This window comes from Calidris pugnax, unplaced genomic scaffold (genome assembly GCF_001431845.1).
Source record: "Calidris pugnax isolate Ruff unplaced genomic scaffold, ASM143184v1 scaffold13, whole genome shotgun sequence".
Classification (NCBI taxonomy): Eukaryota; Metazoa; Chordata; class Aves; order Charadriiformes; family Scolopacidae; genus Calidris; species Calidris pugnax.
The window spans coordinates 5,020,598-5,047,168 of record NW_015090810.1 but is presented as its reverse complement, the minus strand read 5'-3'; the positions used below and the strand labels follow the sequence as shown (position 1 = coordinate 5,047,168).

Genomic DNA, 26,571 nt, shown 5'->3' with positions numbered 1-26,571 from the left:
GCTGCACAAAGCTTCCTGGCAGGAGCTCAGCTGGTCCTACAGCCCCTCTTCCCCAGAGCAAGATAAAGCAAAGGAGCTGATGAGAGATGTCCTACCTGCAGGGAGGCACTGGCCCTGGGTCTTGTGGAGCTCAGGACCATTCCCATCTGTTTTCACCAGGCACTAACGTTAGCTTTGGGTTTTGCTACTTATTTTGTTTGTTTGTTGTTTAAGATGCTCTTTTATTCCCTACCCTTTTGCAGAGGTCTGCCCATTTGTACATATCCTGATTTTTCTGTCTGCAGGTACAGGATTTAGCTTAATTGTGTAATTAAGATGTCCAACCTTGACTTAAAGCCCCTATACAAATCACATGAAAGTACACGCTGAAAATTTCCTAAGTCTGCAGCACTTAAGCCAAGATAACTAAGCATGGTAGCACAAGTTATGGACTTTCAGTCAAAATGAATGTAAATATCACAAAGCACATAAACCTTCCCTATGCAAAGGTACACTGGAAATAAAGGTTTAGAGACAAGTTAAGGTTAGTGGGGATAGACCATCATATTTCCATGAAACACATTAATAAATAAATAACTTTAAAATGATCTTACTCTAAAATGATCTAACTGAATCCAGTTTGGTATCGTTATTTCTAAAAACAACCTTTTAATTCCACTCCTCTCTTTCAAGTTATGATCAGTTATTTACATCCCAAGCTCTGCTTCAGTTAATTGTTTTGTCTAGAAATACTAATTAGAGATCAGCAATTTCCACCAATGTCATTACCACAACAAATCTTAAGGAAGACCCTAGAAAAATGTTTCTTCTTTTTCAGAGGCACACGCAGCTTTCAGAGTGACCTTCTCACACCGAATTCATATTGACTCAGACATCCTTCATTCCTCTATACTAGCATTTCTAATTCACAGAAGTGACATCAAAAAAACCATAAGGGTCTGACTTTCATAACCAAAATAAATTCTGATTTAATGTACTCTTTGCAATACTTAGGCACAATAGGATACGTGATTAGAGCATAGTAGAGTTAACCATATACCCATTGTGCCTTGTTAACTGAGGATGCATGGTATACTCCCATTTAAAATTTGAACTTTGTAGCTTTTATGGGTTTAATTTAGACCCTTGGGGCTACATATGCATTGAAGATTGGACATATAACATTAGTTACTGTCAAAAGTGGTTGCACATACAGTCATCTATGTTTAAACATAGAAAATCAGCTTTTTCTAATTTAATTTGATTACTTATTTTTCATTTCAAAAAAACACTAGCCCACAGTTTAACCGAAATGTCCTGAAAATGATACTTGATTTTTGCTTTAATGGCATGACTCTGAAAGAAGCAGAGCAAAGCACACCTAAGCACATGTGAATTTGATGGAAACCAGTAGGGCTACTTATACCCACCAGGATAAGAATGTGTTCAAATGCTTTTCTGGATTGGGACCAGAACTCGGTAGAATCAATCCCTAAGATCTAATTTTCAGTGCAGACATGCGCACAGATTTTAGGTGGGTTTGGTAAGAGAGACTGTTATTAAATTTGCTTGACAGATCCCTATTTAAGATGCACATATTACACACCAGATGCCTGCCTGAAGCTGAATGTTTCAGGGGGAAAAAAAAATAAAACAAAATGGTTTCTGAGAAAATACATAATTTGATCTAGCATATTGCAAGTTTTGAGTTTTTTAATTTGCAAACTTAAACTGTAACACCTCATACTTCTTAGCAGCCCCACCAGTAAAATAGAGAAAGAGACATTTTAGTCTCCTATTTGTGCTATGGGTATGTCACATGGGTGTTCATGCCACAGGTTGAAAGCATGCACTGTTTTAAAATGTAAATGTATTTTTAGCTATTCAGTTAAATTTCATGAGTAATACTACTTTTTAGATTTATATATACAAATTCGATCTCCAGAATTATATATATTCACTGTCTGTTGTTAAGAATGAGTCAAAATCATCTCCTTTATATAATATTGATTCATTAAGCCTAAAAATGCTTGGTGTTGCCTGACAGAAGTAATACCAACCAACCTATGAAATGTGTTTTTTAATTAAAAGCCCATGTTGTGATCTGGCAATGTGAAATAAACGGCTATCAGACTGTTAAGTCTGACAATACCGAATTGGCACTTTGTCTACGGCACAGATTTCACACTTATCTGCGCGCTTAAGTGCTGCGCTGGCCAGAAATGAAACGACAGTCAAGCTTCCAAAACAAACCCGCAGGGGACCTGGGTGAACGCTTCGTATATCAGGGGGTTCTCACTAATAAGATGCTACATCGGACTAACGAAGAACCATCCCATTTGCGTTCAACAGAAATAGACAGCAATTCCGTGGCAATTATTTCACACATGTCAAAGTTCTGGTGCCTTAAAAAACCCCTGCAAAATCCATCAAATGATGAGAAAGGCAAGCTGTATGCCGGTCAGCCTTACTCAAGGGCCTGCCTAATTTGGCTAAAGATCAATGAAAGAACTCTCTTTTTTTTGCCTCTGGATCTGCTCAAAACAGCTTCCTTACAAGCAGGGTTTGTTCCAATGAGCTCAGGCTGCAGCGCAAACTCAAGTGTGATGCCTTGAAAGGCAGGGGGTGATTTTTCAGTCACGGTAATGGTGCTTTTGACTCAGGTCGGAGGAGGAGGAGGAGCAGACCCTCTCTCAATGCCACTGTGGGGCTCCGACAGCAACTGCACACGCTCGCGCGATACACAGGCAACTGCTGGGGCAACAGAAAATGCTTCACCTTGCCGTGCATGAGAAGGCGTATGGTAAGCGTGACATTGAGACCTCCTTCAGCCACTTTTGTGTCCTTCGTGTTCATCCTGGCCTTGTGTCTTCAATACTTGAAAGCAGCTTCGTTTTTCTTTTTTTTTTTTTTTTTTTTTTCTATTCACTTAATCAACCTATGAAGACAGAGAGAAAAAAGAAAAAGTACCATTGAGTGGCTGAAGCTACTCTGAACTAAGAATATCATGTTGTACAAACCAATTAACATTCCTCCCTTTGATTTTCTGGACTACAGTTTAGTGCTGAAAAGGCTCCTTTGATTATTATCCCTCCTCAACCAACTCTTTAGCCCTTCACCAATTACAAATAAAATCCCTTTTGAAACCTTAACAATTATTTTAACTTCCTGTATTTCAAAGCTGAAAGTACAGAACACAACAGAGTGAAATACAATGTTTTCTTCTAAAAGCCATTTTCTGTTACCTTTGCAGTATGTATATGCAATATATATATATGTATTTTACACCCGCCTGGTGCTGTTTTCACTTCTCTCCCTGTTACTACCTCTTTCTCTGTTTTTAATATTTTTTTATTTTTTTAACTCTTGCAGAAGAGATATTTTTTGTGTTCTCTCCAGCAAGAGAGAAATTAATTCTGAGTCTAAACACTGATCCCTGCCAGCAGCAGTGGATGACACGTTACCAAAGACATCTGAGTAACTAAGAGCCACTTGCTGCTGTAAATCTGGGCAATGTCTGACTTTGTTTTTGTCTATCAGGCCCAGAGGTGGCTCAGTCCCTCAAAGGCCAAAGCTGTGCTTCAGCCCTAAGTAGAAGGAAGATTTTTCTTAATTCCAAATGACAAATTGCAGATTTTCAGTCATTTATAAAGCCATAAATATCTTAAAATATTCATGAAAGCTGCAAGGGCTGGCTTTGAAGGGATAAACAAGATGCATTATGAGTTTATTAATGCAAGGATATTTATCAGTACAAACAAAAATGGGGGCAAGAAGGAATATTACAAAAGGCAGGCAAATTCCACAGTAGAAAAGGCTTAGAGACTCCTTATTTGATTTTGTCCTTTTCAGGACTGTTTTATAGAGCATAAAAACCTTAAACAGACATCACGCCCCTCAGTAACCATCTTTTATTAAGGACAACCCTACTAGTGTTGCATCTTGGAGCTTCCCAAAAATGTAGCTAGCTGGGGATCTGGCCAATAATCACCCCCAGTGACAACCATTTTGTGGCTCAGATAGTACAGCAGCATCCCACCAGGTTGGTGTCCCCTTGTGGAGACTGCTCAGGCATGGGTCCAAACTACTGGAGGGACCTACAAGATCGCTCCCCTGAAAATGTAGGCGGTAGCATCACGCAGACTGTTTTATCGCCTGACTAAACTCCATCTTAAGAGCCACTAAGCACTGATATCTTAGACCAAAGTAAAGCCCATCTTAGCTGAGCATGTTATCTGTGAGAGTAGTCAACAGCAGCGCTTAAAGAAAGAGCACACGACTCACGCATGGAGCCATCCCTGATAGACTAGCTCAGTTGCCAGCAATGAGTGACTCAGGCTCTTCTGAGAGACTACATCCAGGCCAGCATTTTCAATAGCCATTGGTGGACCAGTCCTTCATGAATTGTTCTAATGCCTTCTTGAATCCGTATCTCTGGCATCTAAAAGTTCTGGTCTCACAGATTCGTTACTAGTGCAGGGAAAATGTGCTCCACTTTATTTGTTTTAAATTTCCTGACTGTCATCTTCCCTTGTTAGACATTTTCCCCTCTGTATGTTATGTGAAGACCACCCCAGAAAGTCACTCCTCTGATGCTTCCTACTTCAGCCTGAGCCTAGGAGTGGCCAAGCCACTCCAGAAGTTTTTGCTGCTGGGAAGTTTTCTTTCAAGTCTCTGCAGGAGTACTTGGGGCCACACAGAGCTTCTGTGCCTGTGGTGACTACAAGAACAGGAGGGAGACATGCTTGAGGACCGGAAGTGAAAAGAGAGAGGGGAAAAGAGCAACTTAAACTTGTCCTTCCTAAAATTCATGAGTTGCAACCATAAAGCAGCTCCCATCTGCCTGCTCTGTTGCTAGGACTGATCTTTCCTAACCTGGCATGGATTTAGTGTATTTCATACCCTATGCTCTATCACCCAGACATAGTAACTGAAATAAATCCCCTATATTCCACATCTCTAGGCTTATCACTCATCTTCCACATGACCTATCTGCATGGAAGAAAGCAGAAGAGAAGTGCCTGGGTGAGAAGGCAGAAACCAGAAACAGCCTGGTTATGCCTCTGATGCATGATACATGCAAGGGGGTGAGAGAAAAACGTCCCAAGGCAACCAGTATGAAATAAAAGAGGAAGACACTGGGCCGCATTCTGCTTCTTTAAGGCTAGACCAGGATCCACAGCAAAATCTGCCAAGTGGGTGACCACAACAGTCTCTTTTGACAAGTCCAGAGGGAGGAGCACAGGAGGAGACTGTGATTGTTCCTAGAGCAAGGAAGGGAATGGTCCCCATGGTTCTCACCTACTGCTTGCTGAGGGAAATAGTCTGGCTCTGACAGCTCAAGCACTTTCTGCTCAGCTTTTTAAATAAAACCGCCAAAACCCAAATGCCAAACAGGACCACTTTGGTACAGTAGAATAAATAGTATAATATTATTATACTATATTATATAATAATATAACAGTAGAATAAACAGTAGAATAAATCTTGGCATTCTGGACTTTATGGGAGCAATACTGACCATCTGGGATCTCTAGAAACCCATGGTAGCTTAGGGCTGGAAAATTTCACATAATGGATGTGTTTCAAGTAGAAGCAAGGTATTTAAGACCTTCTGTGGACGAAAATGTAGTGATGAAGGTATTGCTATGCTTCTAATGAAACATATTCCCATATGGGAAAAATAAACCCAGGCTAGATACAGGTTTACAGTTGCCATGGCCTTTTACTGCTGAGATGCTTGGGAAAAATTTTGGAGGAAAGCCTTTTCCCAGATGATAAACCAACCCCCACCCAAGCCTGACCTTTTCCAGATAAAACCTGAAAAAAAATCTGTATTTTTAGTTAACGCCTTTAGACCTCTTTTTAAAAACAGAGGTTAAAAATAAAATTCTACTGCAAATATTGTTAAAAATATCACTGCCACCTAATTTTTTTTCAGGATTTTGTCTTTGCCCCTCCTCCCAACAAGCTCAAACTCTGGCACTTGGTACCGAGAAGCAGAACAGATGTCTGGGGGAGGGCTGAGAGCGTGTGTGCCTGCAAGGAGTTAGGCAGCTGTGTAAGATACAAAGGGAAAAAATTCAAAAAGACAACCTCATATGATAAAGAAGAATATGTGAAAGCTATACATATGCCATGAAGACAGAAGAGTTTTTATGCCAGGTCATATACAATTGCCCCAGTTGTCCTGAGAGTCCAAGTATTCTGGTAAAATATTTATGGCTACTAGCTACAGAAATATTAATTACCTGAGTATTTTAATTTTAAAGACAGATTAAAATAAAATGCATTGTTGTGCTTTATTATTTTTTAATAATTATAGCAATTTTTTCCTTGGGCATTATCACAAATGTGCTGGTCTAGACCTCTGTATGCATGGAGATGTCAGATTACAGCACAAAAAAGAGAATGGTTTCCTCTACAAAGCCTCCTACCAGCCGGCAATGCATACATCTATTTATAAACCTACTGCTGTAATATACGAGCACATCATGAATATTTAATCAGAAAAATAATTTCTCTCTCCTTTGCAAAATCAGCATTTTGAACAACGACTATGTTCCTGGCTTATGCGTGCCTCTCTGAGCAAACAGAAGGCTCAATACATAAGGCTTTCCCTTCCCAAACTCTGTGTGACAAGGTCCCACGGCTACTCTGGGGGCTGGGGGTGTTGAGTCACAGACTATGAAAAAAAAATATCAATGTGTCACACTTTTCCTGATGCCAGAGGAAAGCCAGGGGACTCTACAGGTGAACTGACAGTATAGGGCAGGCAGCTACAGTCAATGGCAGGGCTGAATGTTAAGAGTGAGGTTTAATGCATTTTACCCTGCCTTTAACGGAGAGCTGGCAGTGACAGGAGGACAACTGGACAACAGCTTCCCTCTGACCTCGGGACTCAGGACCAGAATGCACAAAATCCAGCATCCAAGGCTCTGCAGCTCCAGGTAGCAAGAAAAAAAGTCATGCCCAGGGAACAAAGGAAAGTAGATCACATCAGACCGGTCTCAGCAAACATCAGACCTTTGCCTCCTGTGGGGCTAGGTGTGAACTTTTGAAGACATTTCCACTGCTGTTTGTCATGTAAAAAGTGAAAATTTCTCTTGAGGTAGAAAGATGCATCCAAAGGCATTAAAAAAAAAAGCTTTTTGAAAACACCAATAAAATGGACAAACAGTCTTATGCAAATGCCTTTTATCTGTAACTGTGTGTATAGAACATTTTCATTATTAGCTATCCCAAGTTGGTATAAAATGGCATGTCCTATATGCTCACTATTCACTGCATAAAAACCATCAATTTTCTAACATGGCTTTTCAATAATTGTAGGTAGATTAAGCGTCCAAATCAACAAGCAGCTAAGCCATGTGTTCATCAGACTGCTGCAAAGAACAGCACAGTTCCTTAAGGATTTAACTGAATTAATATACAGCCAAAGGGCAGTGACACACAGAGGTTAGGATTCCACATGGTCGAGGGGATAGTGTGAGATGGCTGCCTGAAGCCTGAAACATGAAAAGTCAACATGATCCCCTTTCTTTCTATCCCTACAGCATATTAATCCCCTCCCAAGAAAAGAAGCAGACCACTGCAGAGAACATGGCTACAAAGTGCTGAAATATAAATATATATATATATATGTTTCAAATCTCTAAGGTGAAAACTTCAGGTATGCAGGATAAGAAATCCTTTGACTCCACAGCAAACAAGGATGCCTAAGATGAATAAAACCGACATAGTACCAAGGTAGACATCAGGCAATTGATCTCTAAGTTTAAAGCCACAATAAATTATTTGACATCAGTGAATCTGCCAAGGAAGCTACTCATTTGGAAGATCCAGAGGAATGAGAGGGAGCAGGCAGAGAAAGAGAGTGTGCATGGGGTGAAATGGGACAGAGCTGCACAGTCACAGAGGTGTGCTGGAAGGATAGGAGATGCAGAGAGGAGAGAAGGAGAAAGGCAGGGAGAAATAATGAGCTTCAGATGGCTGGTACCAAGAATAATGTGAGAAGAATTGATGTGGAAGTAAGGACTGTCTGAAAATGTTCAAGGAGGAAACCTTAATCATATAGTTGTTAAATCTGAGCCTGTCAGGAAAGATTAAACTGGTCAGAGCACCCAGCGCAGCATTCCCTGTGCTTGAGCCTCAAAAGAGACTCTTGAACCTAATTATGGTGCTTCATCACCATCAACAGAAAGATGTAATTACGAAGAAAGCAAGGAAGAATCTAGAGATAAAATTAAAAAGAACAAATTCCAGTTGTTCCACTGGAGGAAAAAAAAATGTAAAAAAGAACGGGGAAAAATATAGTGACATGCAGCAGAAGACATGTCTAATTTAAATGAGGGCACTTAAACCCAGTCATCTAGTTCCCATGTATCTGTAGGTTTAGGAAAAGAAAACTTCAATAAGGGAAACATAAGAATATCCAGTTTCTCACAGTAAATCTGTCATTTCCATAATATACGGAAACATCCCAAAGGAAGGGTAGCTAAGGAGATGATCAAGCCATAGGGATGGGTGCAGGAAAAGACAGGGGCTGAACAAGGAGACTAGGACATGAACAGAGTAACTTAAAGATGAACAAAGAGAATTATCATTAGTTACGAAGAATTGGAAGTTGGACAGTAACAAACTGATGTTATGAAGAAATAGTAAAAAAAGATAGTAAGAACGAACAAAAAAGAACAGAGAAAACTGAAACATGGGAAGCCATAAAAAGGCTGCAGCTAAGTCCTCTTGATCAGAAGCCTCCAGGTGGAGGGTGACATCCTGGGAATTGGAAGAAGCACATTGCCAGGGATCATGATGAGAGGAAAGGACATGTGCTTTCAGCAGAGCTGAATTCTTCGGGGACAGATTTATGCTACTTACATGATTTTAGTCTTTCATTTAAGCCAGATGGAATATAGAAAAGGAGAAAGAGACTGAAAGGAATGTAAGAAAATTACTACAGGACAAGACTTGATGACATTATCAATATAAATTGACACATTCAGCCACATATGTAATGTTTAAAATAAAAAAAAAAAACAAAACAACTGGCCGCTGCAGAAAGGTTCATGCTATCAAATGAAGAAATAGCTACTTTGCTTTCAAGTTCTTTGAGAAGCTAAGCAGTTATTATCTATGGCTTTTCACTTGAAAGAAACATCTCTGGATGTCAAAGGACTAAAACAGTGCAATTATACAGAAAAACACTGCAGAAGTTAAAAATACCCCTCACAACCCAAAATTAAATCAAAAGCATCACTAGCTACAGTTGTGTTATTTTGTTTCAAGGAACTTCTTTTCAGAAGTGGTGAAAAGTGACAACGATCCGTGGCTATTTATGGTCTCAGCCGTAGCAAAAGAAGAAGACTGGACATTTGCTAAACATACACTTCTTCAATTTATGTGTCAACTGAAGGATGAAGGCATCTGCTTTTCCTGAAAGCATATCATTGTGAGGTTACTGAAAAAAAAAAAAGCGTCATAATAACATAACGGTAATAACAACAACAACTCTTCAAAGGATTTCTCTCCCAACAATAAGTATTTGGAAAGCAGAAATCATGTGTTGAAGCACTCATTTTATACAGAAGCCTCACCAAGAGAATCTGATTAATGAACAATAGCTAAGGAAGCAGGTGCAGTATTAACCTTTCTACTTTACCAGTTCTATCTCCCAAATTACCAGAGAGGATTGTACACAAAGGAATGAGATTATACATTTTATTCACATCCTTATCATTTATATCCCAAAATAGATTTAATGTTGATCTCTAACTCTTTTAATGAAGTGAACAAAACCTGCAGACCCTGCCTCCATCAAATCATCATATTGTGGCCCATTTAAAGTAAGTTGATAGTAGGGATGGATTAAAAAATGCAGAAACGAGAAAATTAATTCTTTGTGTTAGCAGGACAAAGGGGGGGTGGTGGTGTCTATTGGTAAAATGTGTTGTCACTAAAAAGATAAGATAAACAAATAGCTCAAGAAAGAGATTTAAACAAACACTAGAGAGAAGAAGGTTTCAGAAAATTCATAAATCACATGCTCAAAGAGATCTAAATAACAATTAACTAATAGGCAAGTAAGCTGAATACGGGCCACTGAAAAAGCATCAATTGAGTATACAGATATACTGTATACTCAAAAATATCTGTTTTACAAAAAAATGGGTAAAATATTAGCTCAAAAGCTGAAGGGGATTAAAGAACAGCTCATTATTCCACCAGTTAACAGCTATCAACAAAAGATAGTTACACACCTTAGCAAGCAATGTGCTCCTTCTACCAATCACTGTAAAAATCTCCGTATCTCTGATATGCTAAGCTCTGTAGTTACTACAGATATCTGGAAGTAGCAGGTTTGCCAAAGATATGAAACTGATGAAGAAATAACAGTTTAAAAAAATAGCAGAATAACTTTTAAAGGCAATAGCAAGAATAAAAACTGGCAAGACTCCCAGAGTGCTGCTTTTGAATGTAATTTTATGAAGCATGTAAAGTGGCACTAGATTTTCCTTGAGGGATATGGTTAATGCTGTTTTGTCAGAGGAAGAGCCTATCGTATCTGTAGTAGCAGCTGTCTTTGTGTTCTCCCTTAAATGAGAAATTCCTCTACCTTTACTTCTAACATAGCTACATCTCATTTGCTGAAGATCACTAGATGTCAAATAATCTTTGAAGACAACAGCAAAATATTAAAGACTTTTTTTTTTTTCCTGTTCTCAACTGATGGATGTTTTGCTGCTGAAATTGACATATATGAGTCCCATTCTTTCAATGGACCACTTTTCCTCATGCTGGTCAAAAAGAACATGCTTCAGTTAATGGCACAGGCTGTTCCTTTTTTGAGTTATTAAAGGAAACGAACAGCAATGTATTTATTGACTCTTCTACTTACAACAGTTTCTGTAAAGCCTTGTGAGTAAACAATACGGCATTGTGAATTTATTACAGGAAGAAAACCCACAGAAGCACAATGAAGACTATTGTCTGAATGTTCACAAAACTATTTCCTAATATCAACATTCAATGATTAATTATTTATCTAATATGAATTATTATCAAAATATTATGCTGTGTGTGAATAGACAGGTACACACTCAGCCAGCAGTTACCCCTTCAGAACACATCACATGTCAAACAGGTAATAAATGCTATCAAATGCTTGGAAATCAAGTCTCAGAAAAGCTGTATAATGGCCTTCAGCAAATGCCAAATGGATCTGGGATCCTGAGGGAAGTAAGTAATTTCCAGGCTATGGAAAACACAGTGATTCTTTTGCCAATGTTATCTTCCATCTTTCTAACTATTTTTTTTTACCTTTCTGTAATTATTCCAGAAAGAATTACCTTGGCAGGAGCACAGAGAGCATCTTTACAGTTTGTCATAAACTAAAAAAAAGCACCATAGTGAGCATGTCAATACTTTGTACAGATCCACCAGCCAACTAGCTCTTCTACGTACATGAAAAAGCCAGGCAGCTAAAAGCTCTCATAGATGGAAGGTGCCTCGTTAGTCTAATGAAACATAAACCCCTCCACAAATAAGAAAGTTGTGGCAGCTCGCCATAAATTATTCTGTACAAATATTCTCCAGGAGGATTCAAAGATGAGTTCAGGCTGGACCAGAAGGTGTTTTCTTTCCTTTCCTAATGGCACACGATGCAATTAACTGTAGGCTTTATCACAGACCTGGCAGTTTGCAAGATCAAGAAAGACGTATGGTAGACCAGCTATTTACCAAAGAATAATTTCTAATCATAGTTTTGAGCACAAAACCAGCTTTACCTGCCACTTTATTCTGTGGCTCCTAAACCCTGAAGTTAAGCATTGTGTTTCTCAAATCTTGGTTTGTTTTTATGTTGCTCAATTTTTAAATAAAATTTTTGCTTTACTTGCTCATGTTTAACTAAGAAGTGGACATTTCAACTAACTTGCATTAATCACTCCATATGGTCTGAGATAATAAAGCCAATAATGAAACATTCAAATAAGTGACAGTGAAGGCAGAGAAAAAATTGAACAGGTCACCAACAGTAGAGGAATGGTCTCTCCAGCATAGAGATGCTCCCCAAGAATCACCTACCATATAATAAAAGATTTTCAGTCCATATCTGTTCCTAAAAAAAAAGGATTCCAATGACCTAAATATTATGAATGTGTCTTATATTCATGAAATTATCTATGCCCTCAAAAGTCAAATGCACAATTTTGAAATGTCACCAATGAAATATTTTTATTTTGAAATAATGTTTCACTTGTAAATTTACCTCAATTTAATTCAAAGCAAATAAAACAACTAAAATTGTTCTGGGGCAAATTAGCTTTGGTTGTTGATTTAAAAATAAATGAACTTGCACCAAACAAAAGATCATCAAGCCTAAAGAGATGGGTTTTTTTCCATTTTTTAGAATTTCTGAAAGAATACAGAAATCATTCACATGTTCTATTTCCAAGATACGTAAAGTGAGCAAGATTTATATACATATATAAAAATATATATTTTAATTTGGTATGCATATATGTATAGAATATGGTTAAATGCTGGAAAGTAAGCAAGGTACATTTTTTACATGATAGATCTGGACAAATGTTAAAAGATTACTGGGGCATGATCTAATATGCAAACGCTAAGAATAGCATGGTTTTTTCATGACATTTTTATCTTTATTAAAAATAGTCTGACATATGTAAAGAATTATCATTTCCTTTGCTAGTACATACATGAGTACAGATAGCCTCTTATTGATCAAAAGAAAGTATGTCCCAAACCAGTAGACTAGTTCAAGAAATATGGAAGCTTCTTTATTGGGAAATATTAACCCCTCAAGAATGTTCCCACTGGGCACAGAATAAACAGATATTTAAATATATTTGTACCTTTATATTTCCATCAATGTTGAAATGACATCTACCTTGGAATGCATATTTGTCTAACCTATTTGGAAATTAAATAATTTATAGAGGTATCTAGTTAGATAAACATGAGTCAGTTGTTTCACTCAATCTAGTGTAAAACACAGTTGCTTGTCAGGGAAAAGACGCTAATGATAATAATACATTTCACCTTATTAAACAGAAAAATACTATATATTGATATAATTGAATCTCTGACACAATCAAGCAAAAATATCACATTTGTAATCACCCTAATTATGTTATTTACAAGGCTGTGATTTGAAAATCCATTCAAGCTCCCTAGATGAATAAAATAAATACTCATTGAAAAAAAAAAGGAAATTCATACAGCATCTCAGGGAGGGAAGAGGATGAAGAGGATGAAAGAGGATGAGATCCCATCCTTCTCTCACAAGGGGATTGGTACCAGTGTCTGGAATGCGAGTCACAGGCTCCCTTCTGGGACACCACACTCACTTGGGGCAAGGATGGACTGGGAACTGTCTGAGAAAGAGAAACTGGTCCAACAGGAGCACAGCTGTAACTGCTGCAAATATGGCCGAGTGCCGCAAAGACTTCCATCGTTCACGAGGGTAAAAGGAAAACCAAAAAGCAGGGTTGCAATGTCCTGCCAGGTCTCTGAAATTCTTGCCTTTGAAAGCCATGCTCACAAAATGAACATTTAAGTTCTCAATCACTGGTGGTTAGTCAAAACATACAGCATTATAAGAATTTCACTGTGAAACCCAGCACAATGCAGTGGGTATACAAAACCAGTAAGTTCCCAGAGCTTCATTTGAAACTAGATTTAACAAAAACCCCAACAACCAGCCCACAATAAATGACTCTTTTATAGGTAGTCAATACTCAGAGTAAAGAGCCAAACACATGCCAAGATTTAAGCCACTTAAATCAATATTTTTGTCACTGATTTAAACCAGGAGAATCTTTAAAACTCAAAAGCAAGTCTAATTGATGAAGTATTCAAAAGCAAAGAAAAATCAAATAGTTTATTTATTAATGACTTCAAAGTGCCAGCTACAAAGCGAATCACTGTATCTTGCTTTAGCACTGGGAAAAAAACAGTGCTAAGGCTATCCATTTGCTCCTTCTGTGCAACTTTTACAAAAAGAGCCTATTTTTGCATAAACAACTTATTTGCTTCACAGCGCTGCTCAGCTAAACAGTACTTCGTGAAGTATCTGTCCTTTTGCCTATCCCTCAGTCCCTTTCCTTACAAATACATGCATGCATACATACATATATATATATGAATGATCCCCAGTGGGGCTGGTAGCAGACACACGCTGGTCACTCAGCAGCTCCCAGCCAGCCACCCCTCTCCTCTGGGCTCTTCTCTGCTCACAGTAAGCATCACGAGAGAGCAAATCAAGAGGAGGGGGCTCTGGAAGTGAACTAATACAATCACTAAAAAAGCCCCCACGTTCGGAGGAACTCCCTGCAAAAGATGCTTTAAGCAGATATAGGATACACACAATTTTTTTTCCTCACAATTTTTTTTGCTCATACGCAACCCCACTGACTCTAACAGAGTTCCACACACATAACTAGATGTGGAATTTGGTCCTATGTTCTTTAGAAACAGGAGATAGGAGGTGAAGGTGCTAAAGTGAAGGATTTGATGCTGCCCTTACCTTCCCACCTTTGGCTTGGGACCCCAAAGTGTAATATTTACATCAGGACCTGGAAGAGGCATTAGCAGCACATTAATGACAGCCATTGATGACACTCAATTGGAAGGACTGTGGGGATCATAAAGGAGAAGAGCTCAAGTATGAACAGTAAGATGACAGCATGAAAAGAAACACAGAGAAGAAATATATGATGATGTAAGTAGGGAAAGCCAATTCTTAACCGTGAATCAAGTCCTGAAGGCACTAATGATACAAAAGACTTGGAGATGACAGAAGGCTGCAAATCAGAGGTTGAAAATTTATACTTCAAAGCAGCAGAAGAGGAAGCAGCCATGTTCACATAACCACATCCTGTTTCATATTTGTATGTGGACTTTCTATAACCACATTAAAAAAAAAAAAAAAAGAAAAAGCTGCAGTTCATTGAGAGGAGAGTGGAAAAAGCTACTAACAGAGAAAATTATACAAAGGCAGAGGTGAAGCTTAGCTGGTAACAAACAAGGAAGTATTCAAAAGAGGCTGCCGATACTGGAGGGAAATAGGAAAAAGGAGAGAAACTAGGATGTCGCAAGTGTGGCTTGCTGATGCAAGGGCGACTTAACTACATAAAAAGGGAAGCAATTAAAGCTAAATTTCTGACCCCAAAACCTGTTTTGGCTATCTCTCAGCTTGAAAGACATTCTCCAGAAGCAGCAGTGCCTCTAACATTTCCTTGTGGAAAGATTGCATAAAACTTCCTGGAAACTCTCTAAGACATACACTGAAGTCAGCCGAGACACTCAGCACTGGCAATGCTGGATCAGGTCTTAAACAGAATTTAGACACAGAGTGCCTATTTTATAGGAAATTCCATCTTGCAAAGTGTGCTTTCATTCCAAACTGAACCAAAACATGAAATTTTGAAACAATTTAGTGTGTGAGTGTGTGGGTGTGCCAGTGTGTGAGTATTTGTGTATGTTTTCATACTCTTTGTCAATCCAAAAATGTTATTTTCATACAACCAAATTTTTGTACAGACTTCAACTTGCTTTTTATATTCTATTATGTATAATGTATCTGAAAGTAAAAATATCTCTTTGCAATGGAAACCAAAATGGCACAATTTTACAATCTTGTGAAGGCAGCATGAACAGTCCTTATCAAAGTCTTTCAATTAATTTTTAATACTGAAATCAACATATTCCCAAAGAACATTTAGATTTTGAAAATTGGAAAAGAAAAAAACATTTGAAAAATTTATATCTGCTCTTTTATGGACTTTGTAATGGAAAGGAAACAGAGTTGAATAACTAATGAGGTCTTTTTAGTCTCTAGTTTCCAATAGTTTGTACATTTTCTGTCTTTTTTTCATTTTACAAGAGCCCTGGCATTATTTTTACTGAAGTTAGGGAGAGGAGGGATGTTTTAGAGATTTTTTTGCTATTATTTAGTCAATGAGTAAGTTAACTTGGTAAGAGAAAAAGGAGGTCATATAGTATTCAAAAAGATACAATACTTGTTTTCTTTTTTTCCCCTCTAGTGCTCTGTATTGAAATCTGAAAAGCCCTGTTTCAGATTCTGCACTTTGCTATTGCACACGTAATAATAGGACACACTGGCCTTTGATACAATTCTCTTCAGGGAACAAAAGCTTCCTTTGGCACAACTACAGCCACTGCTTGTTGTAGGTTACACATGTCTTTCCAGTCAAGCATGATTAATAACTGTTAAAAAAAATGCTCATGACCCATGGCAAGTATTCTTTCAACTATAATACCAGCATTATGGGCTCTGAATCTCAGTAATTTTAAAATGTGCTTCTACAATGGAACTATAATTTAATTACTTTTTCTGCAGCCTGTTCCATTTTGTTTCATCACTTTGATTGCACCATGCGCTTGGCAGCTTATGGAAGACTGCATCTGCCTCCAGGATTATTTCACTGGGCTCTTTCGACATCTGTTTCTGAAAATGACTTTATTTGCAGTGGCATAAAGAATAATCAGAGACTTGTTTAATCCAGATAAATTGGAAAAGAGAGAGACACAGAGACAGAATTGGAGGGAGGGAGAGAAGAGACAGGGAAAAAAGGGAAAGCAAATCTATGCTTCATACTGCAGAAGACATAAAAATAATCTGTCCTGTTCCTCTACTTCTGAAAATGCAGTTATCTGATGGACGATACGATACATGAATAGATGAGTCACTAAGTCAGCTCCTTTTAATGTTTGAGTGGAGTTCATAGATGCAATACATGAGACATTCTAGCTAAAGCTTCGTGTTGTGCTTGATCGGTTTAATATAATTTTCATGAACTACATTTGCAACCTCATCCCTTGAGAATCATGAAGCAGTCTGAAATGATCTGTAGCAGTTGATAAAAGTCCCTATAATAAAGGAGCTCAACCCAGGCTCCAGCATGACCCGACGCCCTTCCAAAGGCGGCTCCAGGCAGCACCTGTTGCAGAGTGCCACAGCACGGACTGCCGAGCACACGGGTTAGCAGTCACCCTCATGGATAACTTCCCACCTAACAGCAGACGGGAACTGGGTCACCTGTGTGTCAGTCGACCAAGTGCCAGGCATCTATAATGTGCCCGTACCCGTATCAGCTTGTGGTCCCCACAATGGAAATCACCATTGGCAACTGCCGTTTATTTCTGTGCTACGGGTGGGTTTGTGAACCCACAAACCCGCAAACCTTCATAAGCATTTAAAGAAGTTGTCTCTAACAGATCACAGGTGTTGGTCATGTTTTGTTTTGGTCTTTATTCTTTTTGTTTACTTTTTGCAGGGGGTGAACAGATATTTGTCAAGGAGCCTCCACTGCCTCAATAAGGAAGTGCTGCAGGAAAACACTGCCAGCAACCGAAGAAGAGTAACAACTGAACAAGCCACACAACGTGGCATTAGGGACCAGGGCCACCAAAATTCAAAGCACCAGCATGGGCAGGCCATCATGATAGCAAGCAAAGCAATCCCCAACATGCTCTCACTTTTGAGAATTTAAAATCTTGTTGCTCCTTTTCTTTTAGACATCCCAACTCTGACAATTCCGTGATTCCGTGATTTTTTCTGTGCTATTTGCTAGTCTTCTGGGCTCTATTGCTGTAGCAAGCGTGTCAGGAACAGTCACACTGAAGAGATTATCCAGCTGTTTTGGACACATGTATTTTACTAGGAATTACTTAAAGACAATCCAAAAGGAAGCCATAGAGTTCTCAGAACAATAATGAAGAAAAATCATTGTCCCCAAAAGTAATATGCAAACAAAAATGCAAATACACAACAACTGGACCTAAACAACTTGGTAATAGTCTGGTTCCCACAGTCGTGTAGCCTTAATTAGCTGTCACAAGCATTTCAGCTTTGCTTTCCCATATGGCCAGACTGACTCTTGCCCCAGTCAAAAGTAGTCCCAGCTTCCTTCTGGGATTCCATCCATCCATCCATCCATCCATCCATCCATCCATCCATCCAGGGCAGGTAACTCCCTGCACCCCCAAAGACATGCTTTTAGGGGTGCCTGTGCACTATGCTACTGTCCTCATAGGAAGGCCATAAAAAGGAAAGGAAAAAAAATATTCCTCCTGTATTTCACCACCTCACCTTTTCTGAGTGAAACACAGCAGGTGAGCTGAGGACATTGAAAAGCTCAAAGCTTCCACATTGCTGATCTACTTACAGGCAATACAAGAAGCAAAACTCTTCTGGCAACCTGTGTGCCTAGTAACTTGGCAAGCTTGACAGACTGCATTTGGAAGCCTGGTTATTTTCATAAAAGGCATAATCCCAAAAGCAAACATCTCAAACTTTTGGAAGGAAACACAGAGCAAAACAAAAATACACAAGAAATGAAAAGGAATAGAGACATCTGTACAGAGCATTTTCTGAAGAACTAGTTGAAACCTAGGAGAATATGGTTCTCTCCCTTTCTTCCTAACCAACCCCCCACAATATCTCTTTGATGTCTGAAGAAGAGGTGAAGATTTGACAGAAGACATCACCTATTCACAGAAGGTTTCCATTTGGCTAAAACATGTATGGAAGCTGCCCTGAAGAGAGAGACGTTCCAGTGGCAGGGCACGCCTGTGAAAATCCTATTAAGAGATGTTATTAACAATTATTTTCCCTTCATCTTCATGGGTTTTTAAATTATTTTTAATTTAGATAAATTCACCTCCTCCCCTCATTTTCCACCTCAGAAGTGTGGGCTGTAACACAGCAGCTCCACAGGGCCAGTGGCCATGCAAAGAAGTTACTCATTGCTTTTTTAGAGTTTCAAAGAAAACTGTAAACAGCATAAAACATGCAGAGGGTTATTACAATTTGACAAGGCTTTGTTGTCTTGCCAGTATTACCAAAGAACAAAAGCCGTCATGCTTAATTAGAAATTCTCCCTGAAGAATTTGCAAGAATACATTGCTCAACAGGCAAGGTGAAAATAGGCTTGCTTCTGAAGTACCAGCTAGTGACCACTATTGGACAATAAGTAGATGTCTGTGCTTTACTGCTGGTCAGATGTGGCTCGGTAGCAACTCTATCTCCAGGATAAATCATAAAAAGCATCCTTAAAGACAGGATAAGTATTTGAACATTTATCTTAGCTTACTTACATGAATTTGGGATAAAGCTTTCAGACTGTAGGTAGCAACTGAAGAGTCAGAAGACAACATAACCCCCTAAGCACTGATAATAAAATCAGTTTGTAAGGTCAGGGTCAAGTCAGGGCAGGGCGGCATGGAGTAAGTGGCTCTTCACTCAGTTTCCTTAAGAGAACAACACAGTTGTAAGCTTTTTGCCTCTGCCTATGCCAGTCTGGATGCTGGTGCTACCACCTCCTCAGATGTTCAGAGGTTGGACACGTGCTTCAGTAAGCTTCTGAGCTAGTGCTGGATGGAATCTACTGCCAGCAGGACACAGAGAGGGAAGGCTGAATGAGGAAAAAGTGGGAGCTGCACCCTGACACCGGGCAAGCAGAGAGTCATCTGGAGCTGACTTGTTTTCCTACCACAGGTGATGGAGAAGCTAGAGGAGAAAGGGTGAAGAGGTGACACTGCGTCAGAGGAGGGTACTTTTGCCCTCACTTGAGGAGTCTTCTGCTGCCATAAGACCTCTGCTTTGCACAGAACTGCATTTCAAACAGAAACTCCCCTGGGGTGGTTAACAGAGCCACCCGGGTCTATGTATTTTCAACTGTCTGTAACGGAGTTAAATTCACAGTTATGGCTTCAGCTGTAGGAAAATGGTTTTACCTAATTCGTCCTGTGCAACTTGTGGGTCGGACTGGGCCACACAGAATATTTTTAAAGAGAATTTCTGGACTGTGATTATCAAAGAGATAATGTGAGTCATTTGAGTCTCTATTTTTTGCCATCATTTAAGAAAAGACAAGAATGACAAATATGAGGAGGTGATCACTCTATTGTAGTATTTCAGGTTCAGACTTTCCTCTAAAAAAGATAAAGAATGAATTCCCTTCCCCAGTGAGTACTGCTGACCATGTGACAAGACCCAGACCAAAGCTCTCCTCCTGTCACCACAGGCTCACCCACGAGCATGTGAGACCCATCTCAGGAAGCAGCCAGAACAGCTCATACTCTACGACGTTTCCACTGAACTCCAGCACTAAGAGAAATTCAGTTTATGCAAAAACACAGCCTGCCTTTACCTGCCACCCTACCTCAGGCAGAGTGCAGAAACCTTTTTTGAGGACACTTCAAAGGCTATACTGGTAACAGGGAGTAGCTCCTCCAAAAATGAAATCAAAGTATGTCAATAGAAACAGCAGATGTGGTTGCTAAGTGTCTAGACACTGTCAGGTGCAGCTGACTATAACTGGATGATTTGGGCCCCTTAGTCCAACCGCATGGAGGAGCCTGGAACCTGCCCAGTGTGGGCACAGCTGCAGCCGATCCACCGTGCCACCAAATCTTGCTACCACAAAACAAATGATGTCTGCAGTCATGCTATTGTAAATAAATAAATAAAAAAAAGATCATAAGTGTTGGACAGTTATTCCCTAGCAGCTACCCACAGAGACTGTCCAAGACAGCCTGGAGTCAACTAGTTACGCCCAACGATGTGTCTGAAGAGCTAACCTGCTCAACAGAGTTGTTCTTAGGTCAGCAAAGAAGGAAGACCATACTATAGCATATTAGCTCTTCCTCCTCCCTTTCCCCTTGACATGCTCCATACAAATTAACCATTTTTCTTGCATCATTTAAGGAAATTTATTTACAAATTGCTTTCTGATGCTCCGTTTCTCAACTATGTAATTGATTTTCATCTACAACTTATATATACATCCTTGCAGTGAAATCAACTAAAAGCAGCCGAAATGAAAATGGACTCTGCTTGTAATGGGCAGATCTAGTTCCCATGTGCAACTATTCTCCACCTCAACAGGGCAAGTGATAAGATGCAGAAGGAAAATAATCTGTGTGGAGGCTTCACTGTGCTCTGCCTAACTAACCGCTGTTCCATAGGTGAAACACACAGCAGTGTGCACCTTCGTGTCCACATATGTACTTACATATAAAACCATTGTCCATTGGTAACATGGTTGATGCATATTCTATAAACTGGAACATGACACCAATACAATGCCACAAGGAACTGGGCTGCATTAATTTAGAAAACAAATTGAGATTTTCCCAGACCACAACAGCTCTGAGCCTGTTTAACGCTGAGTTTATGAGCAGGATCTTTTTCTTCAGAATCTAAATTTTCAATTGCTATCACAAAGATGAACCTCTGTCTTTGCAACAGCATTCTGTCAAGCTACCTAGAGTCTTCCCAACATGTACTGTAATATAAAATCAAGATAGTTGAGAGATCAGCCATGCAATACACATATACATATATATTCATTCTGATGTTCTGATGGAGTCCTACATGCATAAAACTGCCTGTGTTAGCCCCAGTGCTCCCTCAGCACTCAGAGACAATATTCTGATCACATAAAATGCAGCAGCAACCACGGTTTTATCACACAGTCGTTCTATACACAAATGTCAGATTATGTATTGTTCTTGCCAATGCAAATGTCAGTTCAGATCGTTCATAGGCTGCAGACATGCCCCAGGTTACCCTGGGTCCCCCGTGGAGCTGAGGCATGAATTCTCAGCACCTTGCAGGATGAAAAACCTTTGCCGCAGCAGTAGGCAAGGGTACATTGGTCCTGCCTTTCTGGCATGAAGGAGGCCCAAATAAAATGTTAAGTCCATGCACATCTGACTCCTAAAATGCAGCATCAAGCAAAAACAGGGCAGGACAATTTCTGTGGAAATGTAAAATTAATGATCCAGCTTCTCTGATCTTGGTGCACGGGTGAACGGGGCCCTTCTGGGCACAAACCGGACCTTTACAGAAGGAGGTCAGGCATCTGAAAACCAGGGAAAGGAGAACAGCACAACACTTGGTGGGTGACTTCTACAGATATCCAGTCCTTTACTCTTTCTACAGCAACCTGTCGGTTATAAAAGACTGCTGGTGGGTGTCTGTAGCACAAGAGGGGGAAAAGAAGGGCATTTTAGGGAAAGGAAGTTTCAGACATATATAGTATATTAAATGTTCCCCTCTGTTTCCCTTGACCTCCCTATGCTCTAAATATGAAACGTGGTGAACCACTCTGAAGGTTTTCCCGGGCTTTACCGATAGCCTCCAAATGACTCTACTTCACAATTTCTCATTGTGACAGATTTGGTTAATGGCAGAATTGAGCAAAAAAGATGTAGACAGCCTGAAAACGTTGAACCCGATCATTTTGTGTGAGGTTTCTTTTGTGTTAAAGTCTGAGAAACATAAATTCTGTTGAAGTATTAGCACCTTGGAGAAGAATTACACAGGTAATTTGTTATTATGGCTAGCTGAATAAAAACCCCCAAAACCTCCAACAACACATCCTTGCCTCCCAGAGCATTTCTTCAAAGATGAAGTTTCAAATGCTACATAAAGCCTAAGGTATGATGTTTTATATGAGGTGTGTATGTGTTGATGGAGGGAGATCTGTGATATCCTTGAGCCCCAGGCAAACTAACAGCGCCTCTCCTCCCTCTGAGCCACGCTGTGTGCTTCCTTCCCTCCATCAGGCCTCTGCCAGATAATTCGAGACTCAAACCCAATATTCTGAACTTCTGCAAGCTATTTTGCTAAGAATTCCTAAATGAGAAACTAGTCTAAAAGTCCTACTTCTGTTACCTAAACATCTGCCAAATATCATCCATTCCCAGACACTTTTGCTATTAAAAAGCAGTGGACATCAGCTCTCCTGGGAGTACAGATAACCAAGATAACCACAGTACTGAAATGTTACTGCACTCTAATAGTGCCTGAGAAGACTAGCAAAACAACAAAACAGTTATAAGTATGAAATACGAAGATGACTAAATACTCAAGCAGTACCTTTCAGGTCATGCAAATACATAATGCAAGTCATTCCCTCTCTATTCCATCAATCACAGAAGCTGGTGTAGAGGAATAGTTACAGCTACACATTCTCTTCCCCCACAGCCCCAGTTGCTGGCATCCTAGCACTTCTGAAAACAATGGTTTTGCCATCCAGCTTTTGAAAACATATAACACAAAACTCAGTGGGTCTTACCTCCTCCTTTCTAAATGGAGGTACACACAACCTGGCTTGACTTTCTATGCAGACTAACAGCTGCACTCCTTCATAAAATGAGATACAGAGTTAATAACTTTGCCACCAAAGTAATCAGACCAGAGTTTCTTACTTGTGGCCATGAAATTCCTTTCAGATGACATACTTAAAAATTAAAAAAAAAAAAAGAAAAGAAATTAAGAATCCATAGAGGGGAGGATAAAATGACTCATATATTTCAGAAAAACATAGGCTTGCAACTCCGAGACATGTAGGTTTGGCAGGAAGCAAATTTGTACACAGCCTATTACAAAAGGCATCTTGTTGGTCTCTCCCACAAATGCATAAGTATCTGACAGGCTACTTGAAAACCTTTCATGAGAACAGCTTTTTCATGGAAAACCAAGTTGTTCTGTTGTGTTGTGGTTTGTTTTTTTTTTTAATTTTTTTTATTTATTTAATTTTAAACAAAGAGTCTTATGTTTTACATGAAGGACATTCCAAATTCCACTTTCCAACTTTAATCACAAAATACGTTTGCAGCGCGTATTAGAACAACAATGATTCTTCAGAAAGAGAAGACTTTGCTGGCTGAACTAGCAGCTAGCAGATATTGTGTAGCTGTTAGAATACCCAAGAGCGAACCCACTGGCCAGGCTCTCTGCCTTTCTCCTTTTCAGACCTTGCCCAAAGCAGGTGCCATCTGAGCTTTGAGACGAAACACCCTTTCCTCATCCTGTGCCCCCTTGCTCAAACACGAATGTACTTCTCTGGACTGTGACTAGGAATGAGGACTTTTATCTCGGTGTAAGAGGGACGGTACTGTCCCCTGTCTGCCCGCTCCACAGAGGAGCAGCTCAGCATGAGCAGTGAAACAGAAATATGGAGGGATGGCTGGAGTAAAAATGCTAGCAATGACCCAGGATAAGTGTGACGACAGAACACGCACTACAGAAAAGGGCAGAGTTACCCTGAAATCCAGGTTCAGATGGGTGAAGGTCTCTGTGCCCAGTTATTTCCTATTGGGTAGGCCCCTCTGGTGGGTGCAGCCACAATATACAGAGAAACTGAGTCCAAGGTCTTGGGTGCAGTTGAAACCATCTGAACCCAAGCACTTATGCCACTGCTTACCAGCCAGCTCCTGCAGCAGCTCTGGCCAAGCACAGCCTCACTATTTAGACCTAACACATCCTGTGATCGCAGCCTCAAGACTCACAAACTTCACAGCCCTGCTCTCATTCTCAAAAAACGTGCTACAGATTCTGCAGACGTTTAAGACAGTAACATCCCATGGACTATCTGTGGATTTACCTAGCTCAGAGCAAGGGGGCAAAAGCCCTCCCCGCTCATTGCAAGTAGGTAATAATTGTTACAGCTATGCAGGACCAAAGTAAATGAAAACAACATCTAGTTCTATTTGTAGGCTTAACTGTGAGAGCATTAGTCTGCACCACAGGCTTTCTAGTAAGGGCTAACTGCATCTCTATTGCCAGCGTGGGGTATCTAGGGACAAGAAGCTGTAATTTTTGGGTGCTAAAGCTCTGCCAATAGAACCTTCCAGGCCAACATACAGTCCAAACCACGTGCCTACCAGAAAGTAGTTTACTGTCTTTGGAGTTTGTGTACGAGTCATAACATGTTCCCTTGGTAGTCCAAGCTGTAAACACACCAGGGGTGCCCTGGTGATACGGTGCTGCAGGTTTGCAGAGCCACACTGGTGTTTGTATTACCTGAGCACTTAATTTCACCGGGACTGCCTGAGCAACTGCGGGTACACAGGGCTGGGCCTCATCCTTGTGCTGATAACATTACCTTGAACTCTGCAAAGTGAACAGACATTTACATCTTTAGCAGATTAAAAGTGTTGGCTTCATTTGAGTTTGCTTTTCAAATTTAATTTGGAGGATTTTGTGTCTCTTTTGTTCCTGCTATGTAAAAAACTAATCTACTTATTTTGGTACATGTCCCTGCTTTAAGATGCTTTATGGCTGCACACTTTTTGTGACAGATTTACAATTTATCATATGCTGGCACTGAAGGAGATTAAATCCAAAATCTTGCGATACTGTGGCAGTTAAGTGATCACTATGAACACTGGAGCTAGCGCAACCACTGCTTGTCAACAGTTTGATAAATACAATATTTTTATCCTGCTGGTAAATTGTCTGTAAAGAAAATAAAGTTTTTATAAGTGTGTTTGCCATTCTCAGGTGTACTGGGATTGATTTATCTAGCTACAGGTTTATCCTGAACTGTTCACAGTGAATAACAAATTGACTGGACAACATACTGCATTTTGTATTCAAGGACAGTTGCATGTGCAACAAACTTGGTTTACTCCATCACAGGGCAATCTGGCTCAAATTAATATCACAAAAAAATATATATTACCCATTTTAATACAACCTGATTTATAAATACCTTCAAAAGGTACTGATAGAGTTACATAAATACAATTTCTAATTTAGCAGTTTATTTAGAGGTCATTAGTTTCTGAGACTCTTTGGTTTCATGCAAATGTGACCAGCCTTTCTAAACACTGACAGCTCTTCAAACGTGTGCATGAAGCTGAAATAAAATTTCCATGGACATAGAATAAAAAAATAATTTCAGATTAAGCAAACATTCTCCCTTTGTCCATTTGTGTATGCATTTAAGAACTGTAAGTGACCCTGAGTCCGTTCAGCTCAGACTCCCAAGCTCCTGGTACCACAGCAGGCAAGGCTACATGCACATTGCACATCCTTATCTCCAGCATACCTGCTATTGCATTCACACTCTTAGCAGCCCCCTGGGTAACCTGACAGATAATGAGGACCATTTCATTAGAAGATTTTGAAACTGTTTTGTTTCCATAAAAAATTTGGGCAGTGGCTGATAGTGCTATTTCTGACAATTCCCCCTTCTCTTTGTTCTATTAGGAAACTCCCATAAAAGTGCTGCCAAGTCAGAACAGTGGCACTGCACACCCTCACCCTGTAAAATGAAAGCAGTTACAGAAACATTTTATGACATGACAAATGCAGCTTAAGAAGTCTTCACCCTTTTTTAACTTCTATTTGCTTCTTTCCTGCAGTCCTCTATCCCCTCAGACATGCTGATGCAACTGTAAACTGAAAAAAACTGTGCTGATTTGATTTGAAAACCAAACCAAAAAAATAAACCCCAAATATGGGGTCTGGTTTATAGCACTACCCTGCAAATAATAATCCAGCACAACATAGAAGTGGGTGAATAAAAGTGCAGGAACGGTGACTTATTAAACTGGCTTTGCTGATCAGGAAAATGTTTGTGTAACCATATCTCGCTATACAAAATGGATGAACTGAAGAATCAGATGTTACTTTTTTTTTTTTTTTTTCCCCTGGCGTTTTTGCCCTTTTTTGGAGCCCAGGCACTTACAAAACAAAACCAGAGAGGTGGAGCCAGGCAGCACGTGACTCTATTGGGTCTGTTC

At 39.7% G+C, this 26,571-nt stretch overlaps 1 protein-coding gene across 7 annotated transcripts in view; it reads right to left on the bottom strand.

Annotated features, from left to right (window-relative positions):
• LOC106886004 (poly(rC)-binding protein 3-like) overlaps positions 1-26,571 on the bottom strand; it is a 525,351-nt gene that overhangs the window by 50,781 nt on the left and 447,999 nt on the right. For all 7 annotated transcript variants that reach the window (XM_014938586.1, XM_014938583.1, XM_014938584.1 and 4 more), the window contains one exon: positions 2,758-2,917. In XM_014938586.1, coding sequence (XP_014794072.1) covers positions 2,758-2,835 — 78 coding nt within the window. In that variant the 5' untranslated portion in view covers positions 2,836-2,917. The remainder of the gene's footprint in view (positions 1-2,757; positions 2,918-26,571) is intronic.